Source organism: Solanum dulcamara, chromosome 5, assembly GCF_947179165.1.
Source record: "Solanum dulcamara chromosome 5, daSolDulc1.2, whole genome shotgun sequence".
In the NCBI taxonomy this organism is placed as follows: Eukaryota; Viridiplantae; Streptophyta; class Magnoliopsida; order Solanales; family Solanaceae; genus Solanum; species Solanum dulcamara.
This window is the reverse complement of record NC_077241.1, coordinates 41,939,727-41,958,142: the sequence shown is the minus strand read 5'-3', so window position 1 is coordinate 41,958,142 and position 18,416 is coordinate 41,939,727. Positions and strand designations below refer to the sequence as shown.

Here is an 18,416-nt window from a genome sequence, read left to right as displayed (position 1 = left end):
CAGGCACTGACCCTACGATCCACTCTTACGAGTCATAACACTTTATACGAGTCGTCAACTTGACTCGTAAACCACTTTTAGACTTAACCAAATTTCCAACCTCAATATCATTTCTACGAGTCATTCCTATGATCCGTAGGAGTTCCTACGACTCGTAGGTCAAGTCGTACAAACTGGAACATTTCAATTTTCTTGAAACTTCTACTTATTTTGACTTTTCAACTTTCGGCGTCTTACAATAATTCATTAGCAATAAACTAATAGCATTTTATTCACTTTGATTTATTAGTCATTTTGATTTTTGCACACTTCTAGTTATGATGGCAAAATTTCTTGTGTTTCCTAATGTGATTTTACTTTACTTTCGATCTTTTGTGATGTATCTTATTTATAATATATTGGAAAAACTATACAAAATGGACCCAATTGTGTTATTTACCAAAAATAGACCCAACCCAATCTATATAGACTTAATGGACCAACGACCCAAACTATTTACCCGCTCACCCCACTTTCGCCTTTCTTATTTCATGTTTGATGTCAGCATCACTATTATGAATTAATCTTTTGGAATACTCTATCGAAATATTGATACCATATCGATATCATATATGACTGAGTTTAATACTCTATGATACTCTGTCGATATATTAATATCCTATCAAAATCATATACGATTAGGTTTTTTTTGAAGAAATAATTAAGAAAAAATTATTAAAGTCACAATCTTATTTATTAAACTCTAAATTAGTAGAAAATATATTTTTATAATTTTTGTCTCTTCTTGCAAATTTTTTTAAAATTGTATCTAAATTATGACACTTTTTAAACTATTTTTAAATTAAAATATTAAAGAATTGAAATATACCTTAATGATACCATGACAATATGTTGTAATGACCTCAAAGGTCATTTTCATGCTTTTGTGTATTTTTACCATTTTACCCCTTCACGTAGATTCTTTATAGCCCTTATGTGATGCTGGATGGGTGGCACGCTCCCCAAAAGTGTTCAGTTGAGTTTTTAGGAGGTTTAGCCATTCTTGAAGCTTAAGACTTGAAAGAATTGACTTGAGTCAATCTTTAGGGATTCTGATGTTGGATGACGATTCTGTCAGTTCCATTAGCTTCGGAAGGGTCATTTTGGTCTAGAAGTAAGGTGGGTTTGGGTTTTGGAGTCTTCATTTTGAGTTTGTATGATTAGGCATTTTAACTTTGAAGTTTTGGCCAAGTTTGACTTCAGTCAAAATTTTAAGTAAATACACTCAGATGAAAATTTCGTCAGTGCAGTTAGCTCCAGAATGACAAATTTGGTTTAGAATGACCTTTGGTTCGATTCCCGAGGTGGTCAAAATAGTTTTAGGCATGTTTCCCTTTTTTGAACCTTTATAACTTGAAAAGATGACTTTGATTATATCTTAGGGTAAACGATCTCAGAACGGAATTTTTATAGTTCCATCAACTCCGGAATGACCAAATTAGGCTAGAAGCATGGTCGACACAAGTATCGAGGTACTTAGTATGAGTTTGGAGCCATTTGGCGCTTTTGACTTACAAAGTTAGCCTATGGTTAACTTTGGTCAACATTCTTAAAAATCGCACCTGGATGGAAATCTTGACGGTGCGGTTAGTTTCAGATTTTAAGTTTGGTATAGAACGACCCTTCATCTACTTTTTGAGGCTCCCGGTCTAATCCCAAGACCCATTGTAGAAAATGGCCACTTGGGTGTGGGATAGACTTTTTGATAAAATAACCTCGTATGGAAATTTCAAATGTGCCATTGAGTTTGGAACATCGAATATAGTGAGGTAGCATATCTCGTTTGTGCGCACGAGATTCTGAACGAATATGAAACACCCCTCGGAGATTTGGGCATGCCAAGCTCTTTTCGCACCAGAATGGATCTGGTGCCTCCGCAAAAGAGACTCCTGATCGCTAAAGCATCCAGGGGGTCACTAAAGGGACCAGGCACCTGTGTTCGGGTGTCGCTAAAGCAACCACCCATCACTAAAGCGACCACCCATCACTAAAGCAACTAGTCACTTAAGCGACCTGGTGTCGCTAAAGAGATGTCTGCCTCTTTGAGTTTAATGCTTAAAGGAACATCAGGGTTCTCTTAACCGACATCAGAGGCTATTTTTTGTGTCAAATTTGAGCCCTAACTTCCAAACTCAATTTTTCTCTCTATATTTGAGAGATTTGGGTGATTCAAAAGGCTAAGTTGCATGAATTTTCAAGAAGAATCCATTGGTGGGTTCATATTTAGGAGAAAAAGCTTCTTTAGAGGTAAATTGCCCTTTTCCCCTGAAATTTTTGTAGTTCTTGTCCGAAGTTGAAGACCTTAGTGGGGTTGGTTGAGCTCTTCTGGTGCTCGGAACGTGCCCATTTTTGGGGCACAAGTCCTTGAGTTATTTGGGACCTTGCTACGAATTTGGTCTTTCAATTTCATGCGCGAGTCCCAATGTCAAATTTTGATCCGATTTTGGTTTCGTTTTAAATTATAGTAATATGGGTATCATTGGCTTTGTTTTGATGTATTCTTTGATAATTTGATAGAGTGGCATCATGCGTAGGTGACCCTATTATTGAATTTGGGCTACACTTTATTTCATTTGATAAGCCCGAGGTGTGATTCCGGGCGGCCCGTTGATACATATTCTGGGTTATTATTTTGATGTTGATGAGCTCGAGGTATGATTCCAAGCGGTCCTTTTATTGATGAGCTCGAGGGTTTTTTCGAACGCTTCATGATACTTTTGGAGGATATTGAACCTTAACTACGAGTTTACATTTGTGCATTCCTTTGCTATTTTACGAGTTGAGATTATTGATGTGACTATATGACTTGTTGGATTTACTTGATTATTGGATGATCTTCCCATACCCCTTTTTCCGAGATTGTAGATTTGAACTTAGGATGCCGCTTGTTTGTATTGTTTGGTTTCGGTTGGTTACTTGTTATAATTTTTGTCTTATGCTTGTGCCTTGTTTGCTCATGATATCAAAATGTTGGGCCCCGAAGACATGCTTTCGGTACACCGTAGTCTTAGATGAGTGATATATAATTTTTGACATACTATTTCTCTCATTTACCCTGCCAGTATTAAAAGAAATCTTTTAAAAGGAAATAAATGATGAGATTAAGACTTTTGGCGGATGAATAAATATGAGGGATTTAATGAAATACGGTGATATCTTACTTATGGAAATTCATAGTTGATGAGCTCGAGGTATGATTCTGAGTGACCATTTTATTGACTTTGGGCTACACTTTATTTCATTTGATAAGCTCGAGGTGTGAATTTTGGATGGACCATTGATACATATTTCAGGTTATTATTTCGATGTTGATAAAATCGAGGGATGATTTCGGGCAGTCCTTTAATTGATGAGCTCGAGGGTTATTCCGGACGCTTCATGCTACTTTTGGAGGATATTGAGCCTTAACTAGAAATTTGCATTTGTGCATTCCTTCGGTATTTTACGAGTTGAGATTATTGATGTGGCTATATGACTTATTGGATTTACTTGATTATTGGATGATCTTCCCATACCCCTTTTCCCAAGATCGTAGATTTTATGCTTCTTCCAAGTTATTATTGGTATCAGCATGCTGCTTATTATATATTTATTCTTTCTGATCTCAGTCGCCCTATGATGCCTAATGAGTACCCCATATTTTGGTACTCAGACTGCACTCCTGCATTTTTTGATGTAGCTCCCAGTTCGAGCCACTCTCAGCGCGTTCCTGATCATCTATAGTTGTGCTAGATCTGTATTATGGTGAGATCCCTACGTCCAGAGACTTACTACATTCTCTCTTTTGCTCTAACTTGTATATTTCATTTTAGGCAGTCAATTTTGCATTGTATATTGGTATATATTGTTAGCTTTTGTACTTAGTAGCACCTGTATAGGTGATTCCAGGTCCGGGGTTTGGTCTAGTGCCAGTTTGTCATTTTCGATCACTATGGGGCCTTTTGTATATTTTGTATTGTATTTACATATCTATACCCTAGCCCGACTTTTCTTTTGTTATATTCTTCTTGCTTTCACGTTCTTATGTTACTAATCATGTATTTAAATTGAGGTTTGACTTTTATTTAATTTGGGTTTGGCTTGCCTATTTGGGGTATAGTAGGCTACATCATAGCCTAGATTCGGGTCATGAAATATGTAGATATACCGTAATACTATCATGGATGATTGAATAATCTCATCGAAGTACTGAAGCAAACCTCGACGAAAATACTGCTCAGTTAATCTTTGATACCACCAGAGTATATTATACTTTGATGGTATCAAGGAGGAAGAAATAGTCCTTCAATGAAGACACTGCTCAATTACTCTTTGATACCATCATAGTATATTCATATACTGTGATTGTATCAAAGAGGAAAAATGGGTGGGAGTTGGTATGAAAGTAATGGATCATTTAAGGGTACATATTTTACTTTTTTGGGAATATAAATGTCATTTTCCCTAATTTATTTTCTCTTACCATATATTTTAGAACTCCTTAATTATTAATTCTTCTAATATCTTTTATTATATATTTTTATCTTACCATATATTTTAGGACTTCTTACTTTTTTAAATATATTTTTCTCTTACCATATATATTAAGACTTCTTAATTTTAAATATTATAAATATAGTTAAATAATAATTTGAGAAAAATAGTAAATAACAATTTTGTCTACTATAAAATCTTTTAATGAAGGGTAAAACATTCAATCACCATTTCTAAGAATCTTTATGCTTTAAAAATAATATAGAATAGTGTTATTTGCTAGAAACATCTTAAGAATACTAGATTATTTGAATCTAAATTTAATTCGGATAAAAGGTTAGTGGGTAGTCAAATATTGTTGCGCTATATGTGGAGAGGTAGGAGAATCTCCTCCTTTTCTCCTCACAATTAGTAATATTATTTAGTAATTGATACCTTATAATTCTTCTATATGTGTTACTATTTGTTAATCTAATTTTTTCTATATCTTGTTATTTTTTCTTATTATTATTTTAACGATGTGGGGGGTTAGGGGCTGAGCAACACCCCCGGCCTTAACATTAATAACAAAAATAATAAAATACAAGGAGGGGGACATAAATCTTACCTCCAGCCTAAGGTGGTACATACGTCGACTAACCTACTAAGGTCGGTTGACTCATCCCCATAACTATGAAAAGTAAATCTAGAACTATGCACCTAATGAGAGGACTCCTCTCGATACAAAATATCTAAAAAAAACGTAAATAAGGAAGTCTCTCCCCTTACAAAAGTAAGAAAAGAAAATAAAACTAATCTTATTCAAAAAAGCTGTAAACTATTAAAGCATATAGCCAAGTTGAAAATGTTAAGCAAAACATAAAACTGCATAGAGGGCATCTACACAATGGATCTAAAATTAAAGTACCTCAAGGTTTTTTTTTTTAACTCTTTTCAATTTTCTTCTTCTCAGGTTGGCCATTCCCAGCTTCTCCAGTAAGTAATTTCCTTTAGATTCTCTTGGTAGTTATTGATGAGTATAATAGTGATGAGCTATATTTGATTTGTGACTCCACTTGGATAGGCTATCTGTAGTATTGTTTGCTTCTCTATAGACATGATTGAATTGAAAATAAGTAAGCTGACTGGCAAGACGACAGAGTTCTCTGATGAGCTGTTGAGCCTGCCAAGGGGGTTTTGCTTCGGTCCTTAATCATTTTGTGAGAAGTTCCGAGTCAGCTTCTAATATGATCCTCATGTAGCCATATTGTATACACCATTGGACTCCATATATTGCTGCTTGGAGTTATGCCTGGTTGTTGGTGCCAATACCCAAAGGGACAGTGAAGGCAAATATCAAAGATCCCTGCTGATCTCTTAGAATTCCCCCACCTTCAATTTTACTTGGATTTGTTAGAGCACTCCCATCAGTATGTAGTTTAAAAATACTGCAGGGGGGCTTTGTCCAAGTGATTGCCACAATTCTCAGCTCTTGGCTATATTCTTCAACCATACAAATTAACTCTTTCCAATTATTTGGCCACTAAATATGAGAATGCAGTAACTAGGAGATGAGATGTGTCTTTGAGAATATAAATCATAACTCTTGAAACACTGGATTGCTTTCCTCCATATCTTGCTAAACATCTATTTTTCCATAGGTTCCAGATGATGAAAATATGAGTGGACTAAATCAGTAGTTTGTGCACCTCATTCCTGTGATAAAAACTTGTAACACCCCCTAAAAACGTTGTATATGATGTTCCAATTCTCGATGAAAATGATATTGCTTCTGTATTTTAGGCATAAATTTTAATAGGATGGTCCAAATTAGATAATTTAAATTTCTAAATAACCCAACCATTATTACCTATAATTTTTGTGAGACTATATTTTAAGTTTCGGAGGTTAAGTAGGTCAAATAAATTAATTATTGCAAGATATGGTGGAATGATGAAATAGAGTATTTGTAGAAGAAAATTCATATCTCACTTTAAGTTGCTCTAAATCGGTTAATTCTTGAACGACATGAAAGTAGACTTCTAGAGAAACAATTCATATATAGACACTAAATCCTAATGAGGAAGTTATCTTTTCAAATGCAGCTCCGAAAAATGGCATTCAGTTAAATGAAGGTTCATCTCATCAATCATGGAAAGATCAAGAATCATTTGACATCACTCATGACATCAATAGTCCTCCATTTAACATCACCCATGACATCACAATCTTTCATTAAAATTTCATATTTTTTTATAATTATTTTAATTATTATTAGGTCCCTCCTTCACACCTGTAAATACCCATTTTATTTCATCATTTTATTTATTAAGCTTTCTCAAGCAACTCTTCTCTCTATACACTCATTTACTCATTCTCAAAATATAATTTTAGTTCTTAGTACTATAGAAATACTATTCTGATGATTCATATATTTCGGGTAGTACACAAAATGCTCCGGCGAGGAGAAAATGCTAGGATTCAACAATTTTTATTAAGTCCTTCGATTCTGAGTGACGCTTCGGATTCTAGGTATGTAAGGCCTCAATGAGAGTATTCCTTCCACTCTCATGCCTAAAGTATTTTGATTATATGATAAATTATGTTTATTTTCTTTAAGCTTTACTCTAAGTTATGTAGGTGTTTATCAATGGGTTCTTCCACCCATGTAGTTCAAAACTCTTTTAACTAAATCTCTTGATTTCAAGTAAGATTTTCTTATGGGTAATTCTTATTTCTACTTAATAGCATGAATCATGGTTAAACTAATGAATATTGATCTATTTTGATGCAAAATGATTTCATATGTATGAATTGATGGTTTGCAAGTATTTTCTCTATTGAGCTCTTTAAAGGTTCTTGAAATTCATGGTGGATTATTTAAAACATGATTTTTAATTGATGGATTTCAAAGTATTTATGTATAATTACATTTACATTCATGTTTGAAAGTTGAAGTGATTTGAACCCACCTAGTTTTACTATATTTTCAATGAAGTTTGACTTGAAAGCTTTGACTCTAAATAAATATTTATGAAAGCAATATCTATGATCAAAAGGGAGTCTTATGAAATAAAAGAATGATGAAATGATATGAATGATGGATTCTTTATGCAATAAGGACAATTCTTGCATATTTGAATTACCAAAGGTTTTAATAAGCTATTATACCGAATATGATGTTTTGAATTCTCAAGCTATATGCTATGACTATTTTGAAGTAATAAACTATTCCGCTGATTGACTTAGCATCGAATGGGTCATTGAGGTGGGATTCGGTAAGAGAATCCTAGTAGCAACCCCTTGTCTCATTAATTAGGTGCCAACATAGGAGCTCTTGTAGGCTTAGGCTAATGGATCCATGAAAGCCCTTAAAGTTAAAGTTAAAAAAATGAATGAAGTTGACAGAGTTCTATCCGACAAGTAGTCTCTCCAGCCAACATAGGCGGTTATATTAGATTCCATGTAATAGCTTGCATGATCTTAAATGTCGATTATGGTCATTTTCCCATAAAATGAATGTTTTAAAGGATATCTATATGATTGATTATGCATGTATTGCATAATGTTTCATATTACATAAATGTTTTAATATTTTCTCAATGTTCATGCATGCTTACATACTTAGTATATTCAAAGTACTAACGCATACTCTTTTGCCTACATGATATCACCATGTAGGGACCGGTGCTCCTCTTCGTTCTTCTCCACGTGGAGGTTGAGATTTCATTTGAAAACTAATTTTGGTGAGAAAAAACTTTGAATGAGATGTTTTTATGCCAATTAAGAGTCTTGATCATATTCTTCATACCCTTTTTTCTGATGACCTCCCAAGCAGTTGAACATTGAAACTTTCACTAGCATTTGGCTTCCAAATAGCTTCATCAATCACTCCCTCTTGGTAGTTAAATCTGAAGCTTAAGATCTTTGGAACTAGTAAAGCCTTATCATAGTTTCATTCCAATTTCCATTCACTAGAAAATGATCAACTCTAGTGTTATTGAGACTAAAAATGTTGGGATAATGATTAGCCAAGGCTCCATCTCCCAACCAATCATCCCACCAGAATAAGTTGTTGCTTAAGTTAATTTTCCATCTGGTGTGAGGTTCTATCATATGCTTGTTTCTCATCATGTAATTCGAAACCAAGTACTACCTTGTATCCCACTTTTTAGTTACAGGGTTAGCCCTTTGACAATATTTGGACCTCAGAAACTGGCTTCATAAGGAGTTTTTGGTTCTAAAATTCCACCACTGTCTGTACTGAAGAGCTGTGCAAGTATCAGTTAGTTGCCTCACCCTATGCCCCCTTCTTCATAAGGGAGGCTCATAGTTTCCCAAGATGCCAGTGATATTTTTTCCTTTCCTTATCCCACCCCCAAAAGAAATCAGTTGTCACCCTCTTTATGTATTTGATGGTAGCTTTGGGAGGGGAAATTGCAGAAAGGATGTGAATGGGAATGGAGTGCAGGGCATGCTTCACTAAGGTAATCTTACCTACAAAGCTAAGGATCCTCGATTGCCACCCACTAATCTTCTTATGCACTTTGTCCATCAGTTCTGTATAATAAATAATTTTCTGTCTTCCAATGTAAAAAAGGACATCCTAGATAAGTAATGGAATTGTCCTTTTGAGTGAAACCAGTTTCCTCTTTGATCATATCAATAATCTCACTGCTAGTTTTAGAGGGGATCATGAAGTGATTTTTATCCTTATTAATGAGTTCATCACAAACTCTTTCACAAGTAGTCAAAGTGTCCATGATCAGCTAATAGAAGTCCTGTTTCCTCAGGTAAATATGATCTATTCTGTTATTTGATTATTATATTTTTGTTTATAATTGTGCTTCAATAATATTTTTTTTTAATTAAATATCTTTCAAAAATAACTTTTTTATTTTATAAAAGTAAAAAAATAAGAGATATATATATTTTATTTTTGCTGAACTTCACTTGTCAAATTATATTGAAGTATAATCTTCTTCTTGTTATATCAATTAGCTGAAAGAATAGTAAAGAGAGGACGGCGTATGCTCAAGGGTGGGTTGATATTGAGTGGCGCAGGGTTGAGGTTTCACTTGCCCTTTTATTATGTGGTCACAAAGAAGAGGATTTCCTAAAAGCCAAAAACCAAAGAAATGGGAAAAAAAGAAATTGTCAGGGAGGAAAAAGGAAAAAGGAAAAAAAAAAAGAGGAAGAAAAAGCAAAAGCTAGAATTAGTAGAGCAGTAGTATAGCAAAAAGATAAACATACTGATAGATCTATATATACATATATAGAGAGATAGAAAAAACACAATAATAAAATAATAAAATTAAAACCCTCTCTCCCTCTCTCTATCGCAGCTAAGACATTGAAGGCAAAGAAGAAGACGAAGAACAGCAGCCAAGCAGAAGAATTCTCATATTTTTTTCCTTTGTATTTTCTGTGGTGTACTCTTTTCTTCTTCGTCTTCCTTTTTTGTTTTATTTTCTTATTTTTTATTTCATCTCTGTTATCGTTGAATCTGAATATATTATCATCAACATCTGCAGCTAATGGATCCATTCCATTATGTTTCGTCCATAATCGAGCTTCGTAAAGGTGTATATATAATCATCTCTCTCTCTCTCTCTCTGTGTCTCAGATCTTATAATTTTGTACGCTATTTCTGGTTGATTTGTTGTTTTGTTTCTGTGCTTTGTGCTCAATTTCAATTTTCTTCTAGAGATTCATGGAGATCTGCGGATATTATTTGTCTCGGAGCACTAAGTATTTTTTTAGTTTAATAATATTGTTTTATTCAGTAAATATATGAATTTAAGTCTTTTTGTGGTGATATGCGCGGTTTACTGAAATGATTTGGTGGTAAACTGAGGTTTAGAAAATTCACTGTTGCTTTGCATGATTAGGATTTATCACTGTTAAGTGACTTCCAATTAAAAAGAGATGATTAGCTTATTGAAAATAATCTGCTTAAAAAATAAGGTCTATTGGACTGTAGGACTTCTTGTTATTTGGTTTGAACATGGAGATATGTGAACTCAATTGTCCTGAAGCACTGCTAATTCTGGTTTTTTAAACAAATTTGCATATTTTATTCTTGTAGATGCTATGAGCGCAATTACTTAGTATTGGAATGAAGTCGATACGATATAGAGTTGGGTGGATAAGTGGATTCATACAGCTGACTCGACATCAGGGGGTTGTTGATTGAAGTAACTTAATATACGCTGAACTAAAAACTTAGATGAATCTACACATGATCATGCAATGAGTTAGTATTATCATACCACCTAAAGCTATTTGTTCATACTTGTGTTTGTTCCTAATATGAGTAATACCTTATTTTGTTTGAAGTGATAAGGTAACATTGACGTAGATTATTGTTCTCGGTTTGAACTATAAAAAAAAGTTAATAGGTGCTTATGATTATTTTTTATCTTGACCATTGGACTTGAAAGATGTTGATTAACAGAGTTAAGTTTTTAAGTAAGCTTTTCATTTTCTTTTTTGGCAGGGTTTGGGTGACATTGACTGCATAGTTGCGCCATCTTATAATTAGAAGTTCAATGACGTACGTAGAGACCTTTTTTGGTTAACCAACTAGAAACAAGACAAAAAGAAAAAAAATAACGAAGAAAAAAGAATGAGCTTATCAGGAAAAGGGACTCCTACCAGTGACAAAAAGCTAACCTTAGCAAAAGCGACAAGCTTGAATCCAAATGCTGCAGAGTTTGTACCCTTTGCACTCAGATCACCCTCAGGTAGCACTAGCAGCATCGATGCAACAAAGTTCTCTAACTCTACTACAACTCTGGGAAAAGCTGTACTAGATAGATCAGAGTCGTCTGCTTCGAACAACTCAGATGATGAAGCCCACCAGTATTGGCGTCGCCAGCTCCCGGATGATATTACACCAGACTTCAATGTCATGGGAGAAGATGATTCTCATGGAATCAGCAGTCTTCCATTTTCTAGATTATCAATAACTGATGTCAATGAAGCTTCAGTATTCCCTGATTCAACTGGCAGTGGCTTCATTTTGAAGGACCAGCAGGAGTTATCTCCTAGTCACATTAATGGGACTAGTTTTGTTGAAAAGACAGGATATCCTATTACATCTTTTGGCGAAGATGCATCCTCAACTAGTTTTCATCTTCCTTCTAAACCCTGGGACAAGCCATCTCTGGCCAATGACCAGCCTTTTGCCAATATTAGGGAGGGGTCTCATTATAATGGGAATTCAGGAAACAGCTTCTTTGCAGACATGATAAATGAGCAACCCTTTTTTGAAGCTGATGTAAACCCTCTTGAATTTTTAGCTTCTCAATTTCCTGGTTTTGCCACTGAAAGTCTTGCGGAGGTGTACTATGCCAATGGAGGTGACTTGAATCTGACAATTGAAATGCTTACTCAGCTTGAGGTATGGTTCATTTTCTTAATTTTTATGGATACGGTAGCATAGAGTTTATTTGGTTTTATAAGGAAATTGGCTTTCTAATCTTTTAGAATTGATTTGTTATCTTAAAGTTAATGCAGTTATATTAATCAGTATGAGCTGGGATTTGGTGGTCTCTTTAACTTGCTTTTCGATCATGTTTTTTTTTTTATTTAAAAAAGAATCTTTTCCTAGTGTATCCAGCTTTGGGAAATATAATTCAGTGACTAGAATTAGCTGAGTACTGTGTCTTCATCAAATAAAGTAATCCAGATTTTCTCCACACATGATGTTTAAATGTTCTATGGTTATAAATGTCTAGAAATTCAATTATGTGGTAAGTTTAGTGAATCAGCTACTTATAAAAAAAGTTTAATCAATTAGCTTCCATTATTGAGACTCAGTGTCCTCGTAGTCTATGTCATTTATCTATTTTTTAGATTGTCCCGAGTCCGAAGCAATAATTGTTCTGAGGATTTTACAAAATAAGTTAGATATTCAGTCAAATTAATTGCACTAAACAGAATAGTGGTAATGGACACAATATAGGAAATGGTAAAACTTCTGGTCATCTCTCTGATAATTTTGAAGATTGATTTTCAATTGGAGACTATGTTCTTTTGGAACCTTCAATTACATACTAATGGCTTTAAACTCTTTATTACAGCTTCAAGTTGATGGTGGGTTGAATCAAAATATGAATTCAAAAGCCTTGTCTGCTCCAAATCTTAGTGCTCTGGATTTCCCTGCTCTGTCTGTGGCAGAAAGTCAAAACAGCAGCCTAAAGTACTCTGGCAGTGACGTTCAACAAAATGTCAATCCCTACAGGTCTTCTGAAAAAGAGAGCACCCTTCTGTTTAGATCTGGCTCTTCCATCCCTTTTCGAGGTGCTACGGATTTTGCATCTGCTGTCAGGAAGATGGCATCTCAGGATTCTAGCATATGGAAGTATGATAGGACTGGAGTGGCTGATGGTAGTGTTGGATCAAGTAGAAATTCACCTGTTTTGGCTAGCTCTTACAATGGTGGGCATAGTAGGGGAGTTTATGGTGATAGGTTGCAGAGCCGAGGTTCCACACGTGCAGCTCCTGTCTGGCTAGAAACTGGAGAAGCAGTTGGTAATTTTTTCCTGAAGCAGCCAATATAATTTTGAATGTTCATTGAGGAAAATAATTTCTGCCCATCTATGTGCTTTGACTTTGTTGAGATTGCAGCAAATATTTATTCTGAAATGCGGGAAGAGGCTCGTGACCATGCACGCTTACGTAATGCGTACTTTGAACAGGTATGTTCGTATACATGATGATTGCAAAGGTGGATAGAATATGCGTAAATGTGTACTCCACTTCAATGTCCATGCGTATTAGTATGTGAAGCCACAAGGGCATAGTAATTTAGACCTCTTCTCCCATAAACCGCAAAGAGAAAGCAGTAAGAAGGCCATGAAGGCGTGATGGATACATGTGTCATATGCTTGTATGGGGAAATTAACTTGGATTTCTGACCAAGAACTAGTGATGATCCTTGGAAAAGCTTACTGTAGGTTCTTGAGTTTTGATGTGAAATCAAAAGTGATACCTTCTTCCTTTTTTCTTTTTTGATATCAGAGAAATACCCTGTGGCCTCCTGGCTCTAGGTGATGCACAGGTTACGGAAAGTATGTGCCCTCTCCTCTACCCTCCTTCCAGCTTAAATACCAGGCTCTGTGTGTGGCAGGATCTAACCCGTGATATCTGTCTAGCCCTCACATCGTGTCTTTACCACTGAACCAAAGCTGTGCTGCTTTTAAATTGGAAGTGATTCCGTGCACTATGCCCTTTTTTTAAAATTTAAAATCACGACCTGGGAAAAGGAATTGGAGAGCATTTCTTAGATTTCATTTAATTCTGATCTCACTGGACATTCAAATGACATATTGATCCTCTGCCTTGTATGTCCTCCCACCTATGAACTCTAACTTCTCTATGATCTATTTTGATATCAAAATAGCGCATCTAGGTTCATTAACATCTACTTGATTACTTTTCTTTTCTTAAACAATTTAGTATCATTAGATACACGATTCTGTCATGGTTGTTTCTATTATTGTTTGTGCCTAAATTCTTTGGCATTCTACTGTTAGTTTTTTTCCTGTAGTGAGGTAAAAATCACTTTGTTTGCTGGATATAATGAACTGTGCACATTTTTGCTTAGAGAAACAAATTGTGTAGTCTTCCTTAGTACCACTATGAAGCGAAAAAGGTTGTACAGGAAGAGATACAGTTGGTTAAAATCTGCTTAAACGAAATTATTAAAACATTTTGAAGTGTGTTAGCACTAATGCTACTACGGCTGTACAAATCGGCAAGGCCATCTTATTATATGGTTATCATAATGTGTTGGCTGTTGCACCTGTGGAGTGTTCGATTTTTAGCTTCACTACATGATTAAAACATTGTTCTTTTTTCTTCTTGGGATTGAGAATCATCGTGGCAGGAATTAACTCTTATGATCATGTCAAGTAATCTTGGATGTCTTATGCTACACTACCAGATCCTTAATCTATGTAACTGTGTCTGTGAGTAGGCTCGTCAGGCATACCTTATTGGTAACAAGGCTTTGGCCAAAGAACTTAGCGTCAAAGGGCAGCTTCACAACATGCAGATGAAGGCAGCTCATGGGAAGGCTCAAGAATCTATATATCGCCTAAGGTCTGTTTTTATCTTTCCATGTCTATGCTCTGGCACTTCTTTTTAGACCAGGGTCTAGCAAAAACAGCCTCTCTACCCCACAAAGGTAGGGGTAAGGTCTGCGTACGTCCTACACTCCCTAGACCCCACTTGTGGCAGTGGGTATGTTGTTGTCTATGCTCTGGCACCCTAAACTCTTTATATCTACATTTTTTATATGCTCGTGATGTTCTTTTAACAAGATTTTCGAACTCTCGAATTCTTTATCATCACAATCTTCATCTCACACAGAGTAACTTTTCAATTCTTCTGCTCTATACGGAATCATATCATCTTCCTATTAATTTTCAGCATTTTTAATGCATGTTCTGCTTAGCTTACTTTTACAATCGTCAGGTGCTGTGATTTTCTGCTTTGTCATTGTGCAATGACAAAAAATGACATAGAGGATGCTAATGTTGAACATTCGTGCTAATTGAGCTTTTTTGGTGACAAAACATAACCTCCTCAGCTGATAAAGTTTTGTGCATCAGGCCCCCCTTCCCAAAAAATCTCTTAGCCTCAACAAAGATTTTTTAATATAGAGAATATTTAGGTGCTTAAAATTCTTTGCAGGAATCCAGAGATGCAGGGAAATGGGAGAGGACAAGAGAGAATCATAGATCTGCATGGCCTTCATGTTACTGAGGCTATTCATGTCCTCAAGCGTGAGCTGTCTGTGTTGCGGAATGCTGCCAGATCAGCAGACCAGCGAATACAGGTTTACATTTGCGTTGGAACAGGACATCATACAAAGGGTTCACGTACTCCTGCTAGACTTCCCATTTCTGTCCAGCGTTACCTGCTAGAGGAGGGCCTTGACTACTCTGAGCCACAACCAGGGCTTCTCCGAGTTGTGATATACTGAGGTGTGAAGGTATAGGAGTTTTTGACACATCATTACCCTAGAAAATCCATCAGATGAGGAAAAAGAAAAAAAGAAAATTGTTGTACCTGTAAATGGGGGAATGGAAGATTAGGGCAAATTCTGGAAAGGGAAAACAAAAAAAGTGAAAGAAAATTGTATCATTTAAGGTTTAGTTGTTGGATAGGAGAGTACGTTTTGTAGCTTGCGGGGACTTGCATCGGCCCCTTCGATTTTGTAACTTTTTGTAACTTTGGTTCTTTCTCACATTCCTTTTCATTTTGATTAGCCGATGTAACTGATAGAATTCTTTCACGTGAAAACTGACATTCACCAAATGTTTTAGTGTCTATGAATGAACATTTTACACGATGCTTAATTGTTCAAGGAAGCTCTGGATAAAACGTCCTTCCGTTATATCATTTTATGTGTGGTTTTGTGGAGTCACAGATCAAAGTATAGCCCATTGGCCTCTCTTGGTCCGCCCCCCTCCCCACTTATTTTCTTGTAATCCCCACCCCGGATATAGGAAGATCGGCAGTATGTTTATAAAGGATTTTATACATCTTAAACTTTCAACGTATCTATTAGAGTACTATTCAATTTTACCTGCATTTGATACGAAAATCTATCAATTGATGCTGGCGGAATTTACTCCAAACCTAATGTGTGGTTTGCACCATTTAAATTTAACGATCCGATTTCAAGTTACTTGACTCAGTTATGATTAGTCCAAATTCCAAAGGTACACTAAAGTCAACTCTAAGCAAAGGTCGCTTTAACATTTCATTAGAGATGATATTCCACATTCGATAACTTTCTTTGCAGTGTATTCTTGTGCATTATACTGAAAATAAAATTTTCTTTTACTTGTTCATTTTAGCATATGAAGAGAAATATATCTTTTCATTTGTGTTTTATCCTTAAAATTAATTATTTATTTTTCTAGTAATTTCTCACGACTTGAGACAAACACTAATTAATATGAGTATTATGATAATATATGCACTTCATTTATAATTTCTTAGCCCAAAGTTCATAACGAAGGAGTAAAACCAGACAGATGATCACTTTTCAAAGAAAAATTGCACATGTTTGCATTAAACTTATAAAAGCATGATATTTGTTTTACATAAACTTTTGTCATTCCCTTTCACTGTGGTTATTTTGTCAATGAGGAAGTGATGACACCTATCTCAACCTCCACTGATAGATAAGTCAACTCAATCTCAATCACAAAACGAAGAATCAAATATGCAAAAGTAATGTTTAAAACCAATATAAGTCATAAAACAGTTTTTTCATAAAATTTCTTAAGTGCTAAAAATTCATACAACTCTCCCCAAAACAGTGTCACTAGTACAACCTCTAGAAGTATCAAGGTACGATAATGTCACTCAAGTCTACTTCCGAGGTGTGCCAAACACTTAGGATCACAAATGACCCTAAGTGAACCGTTGGTACTGACATGCTGCTAATGAATAACTAATCATTTTATATAATTCAAGAGCAAGCTGAAACATGGCTTACTAAAAGATGCTTAAATTTAAGACATAATGAACTAACTTTGAATCTATCAAAAACTATTAAATAACTAATGTCTTAATGTAAGCTCTACTGACTGAAATGAGAAAAATATGTCGAAACATGGCAAGCTACCTTTAAAGCAAGTACAATTTAAGATAAAAATGTAACAACTGACTACTCCATTAAGTCGCCAAATGAGAAGAATTCGCCAATTGAGGACTGAAAGTAATGCTATCTATCTAGCCACGAGTATGAGAGTGAACACTTGAATCTACGTCACAATAGAATGCAATGAAAAGAAAAGTATGCAGTTACTACTTGAATTCTACTGAGGATGTAAGGTGACACTAAACACAATCAGTTTGGGTGACAACATGCTCTAAAATTATGAGTTTTCAACATTCATAAATATAATGAAATAGGTGAAAGACATCTTAAAATCATTGTATAAAGATTATTTGAGAATCTGCTTTCAAATCTGTACGTGTAAATTTGTTTCTATAGCCCTAAACTGAAAATATATCTAAACTATTATATCTGAGAAATCATGATGATAGTTCAAGTGTATAGAAATAATAGAAATTTTAATGGGAGTTTTCTATAACTAACATACACCATGTGAGCTCATGCTGTCCAACTTATCATCCCAGTTGAGAGGACTGTCATATTCCTTGCTTGGGTATAGAACTTGTCTGTCTAATGTGGATCCATTACTGAGCCTCGTGGGCTAAAGGAGATGAACGACTAGCGGTGTGCTCAAATCCTAAGGTGGAACATAATTATGATACTTCAATTTTCTGAACCTGCATCATCTCAGTGCTAAATAATTCTCCCAAAATAATTCTTAGATATATATACACACACTGATGTGCTCACAAATAGATAAATTATTTGTCTATTTGAATCAAGTAATGAGACTTAGCTCAAAGTTTAACTTTTCAAATAATTTGTATTGATATTGAAATCTATCTCATGGCAATTTCATGCTTGAAACTATCAAGGTTACAGGAAATTGTAAAATCATGCTATACTAGTTCAATATGATTTTTAGATCAAGTAAATCAGCAAAATAGAAACTCATGATGAGCTTGGATTCTAACAATTCTGTAAACAAATCTTTGAAAGAAATACACCTTTGATATGAGAGTGAAATGATACTCTCTTTGAAGCCTTACATACTTGAAAGAACAAGTGTTTGGGAGAGGAGCTTGATTAAAAGCTTGCCATCCTAGACTTAACCTTTTATTGAGGTCTTTTATGAGTCTGGAGAGTTGAGAGCGTAGAATAAAAGAGAAGTTGAGTGTTAATCTGATATTCTCTCCTAATTGGTGCAAAATATCATGGTTTAGGCCTATGAAGAAAAGAAAAAGATCAAAATATCCTTGAAAACACTTTTAAAATTCTG

General features: G+C 35.0%; 1 protein-coding gene across 7 annotated transcripts; it reads left to right on the top strand.

The window, feature by feature from the left end:
* Window positions 1-9,686: 9,686 nt before the first annotated feature.
* On the top strand, window positions 9,687-15,871 carry LOC129889156 (polyadenylate-binding protein-interacting protein 7). Of its 7 annotated transcripts, none has more exons than XM_055964351.1 (8): window positions 9,687-9,909; window positions 10,026-10,074; window positions 10,580-10,747; window positions 10,991-11,896; window positions 12,579-13,029; window positions 13,126-13,196; window positions 14,477-14,601; window positions 15,196-15,871. In XM_055964351.1, exons 4-8 carry the CDS (start codon window positions 11,120-11,122, stop codon window positions 15,485-15,487), a joined length of 1,716 nt encoding a protein of 571 aa, XP_055820326.1. In that variant the 5' UTR covers window positions 9,687-9,909; window positions 10,026-10,074; window positions 10,580-10,747; window positions 10,991-11,119; the 3' UTR covers window positions 15,488-15,871. The 7 variants fall into 7 exon arrangements, with proteins under 7 accessions (XP_055820326.1, XP_055820323.1, XP_055820325.1 ...); XM_055964348.1 differs by having other exon boundaries at window positions 9,687-9,918; XM_055964350.1 differs by having other exon boundaries at window positions 9,687-9,923.
* Window positions 15,872-18,416: the final 2,545 nt, after the last annotated feature.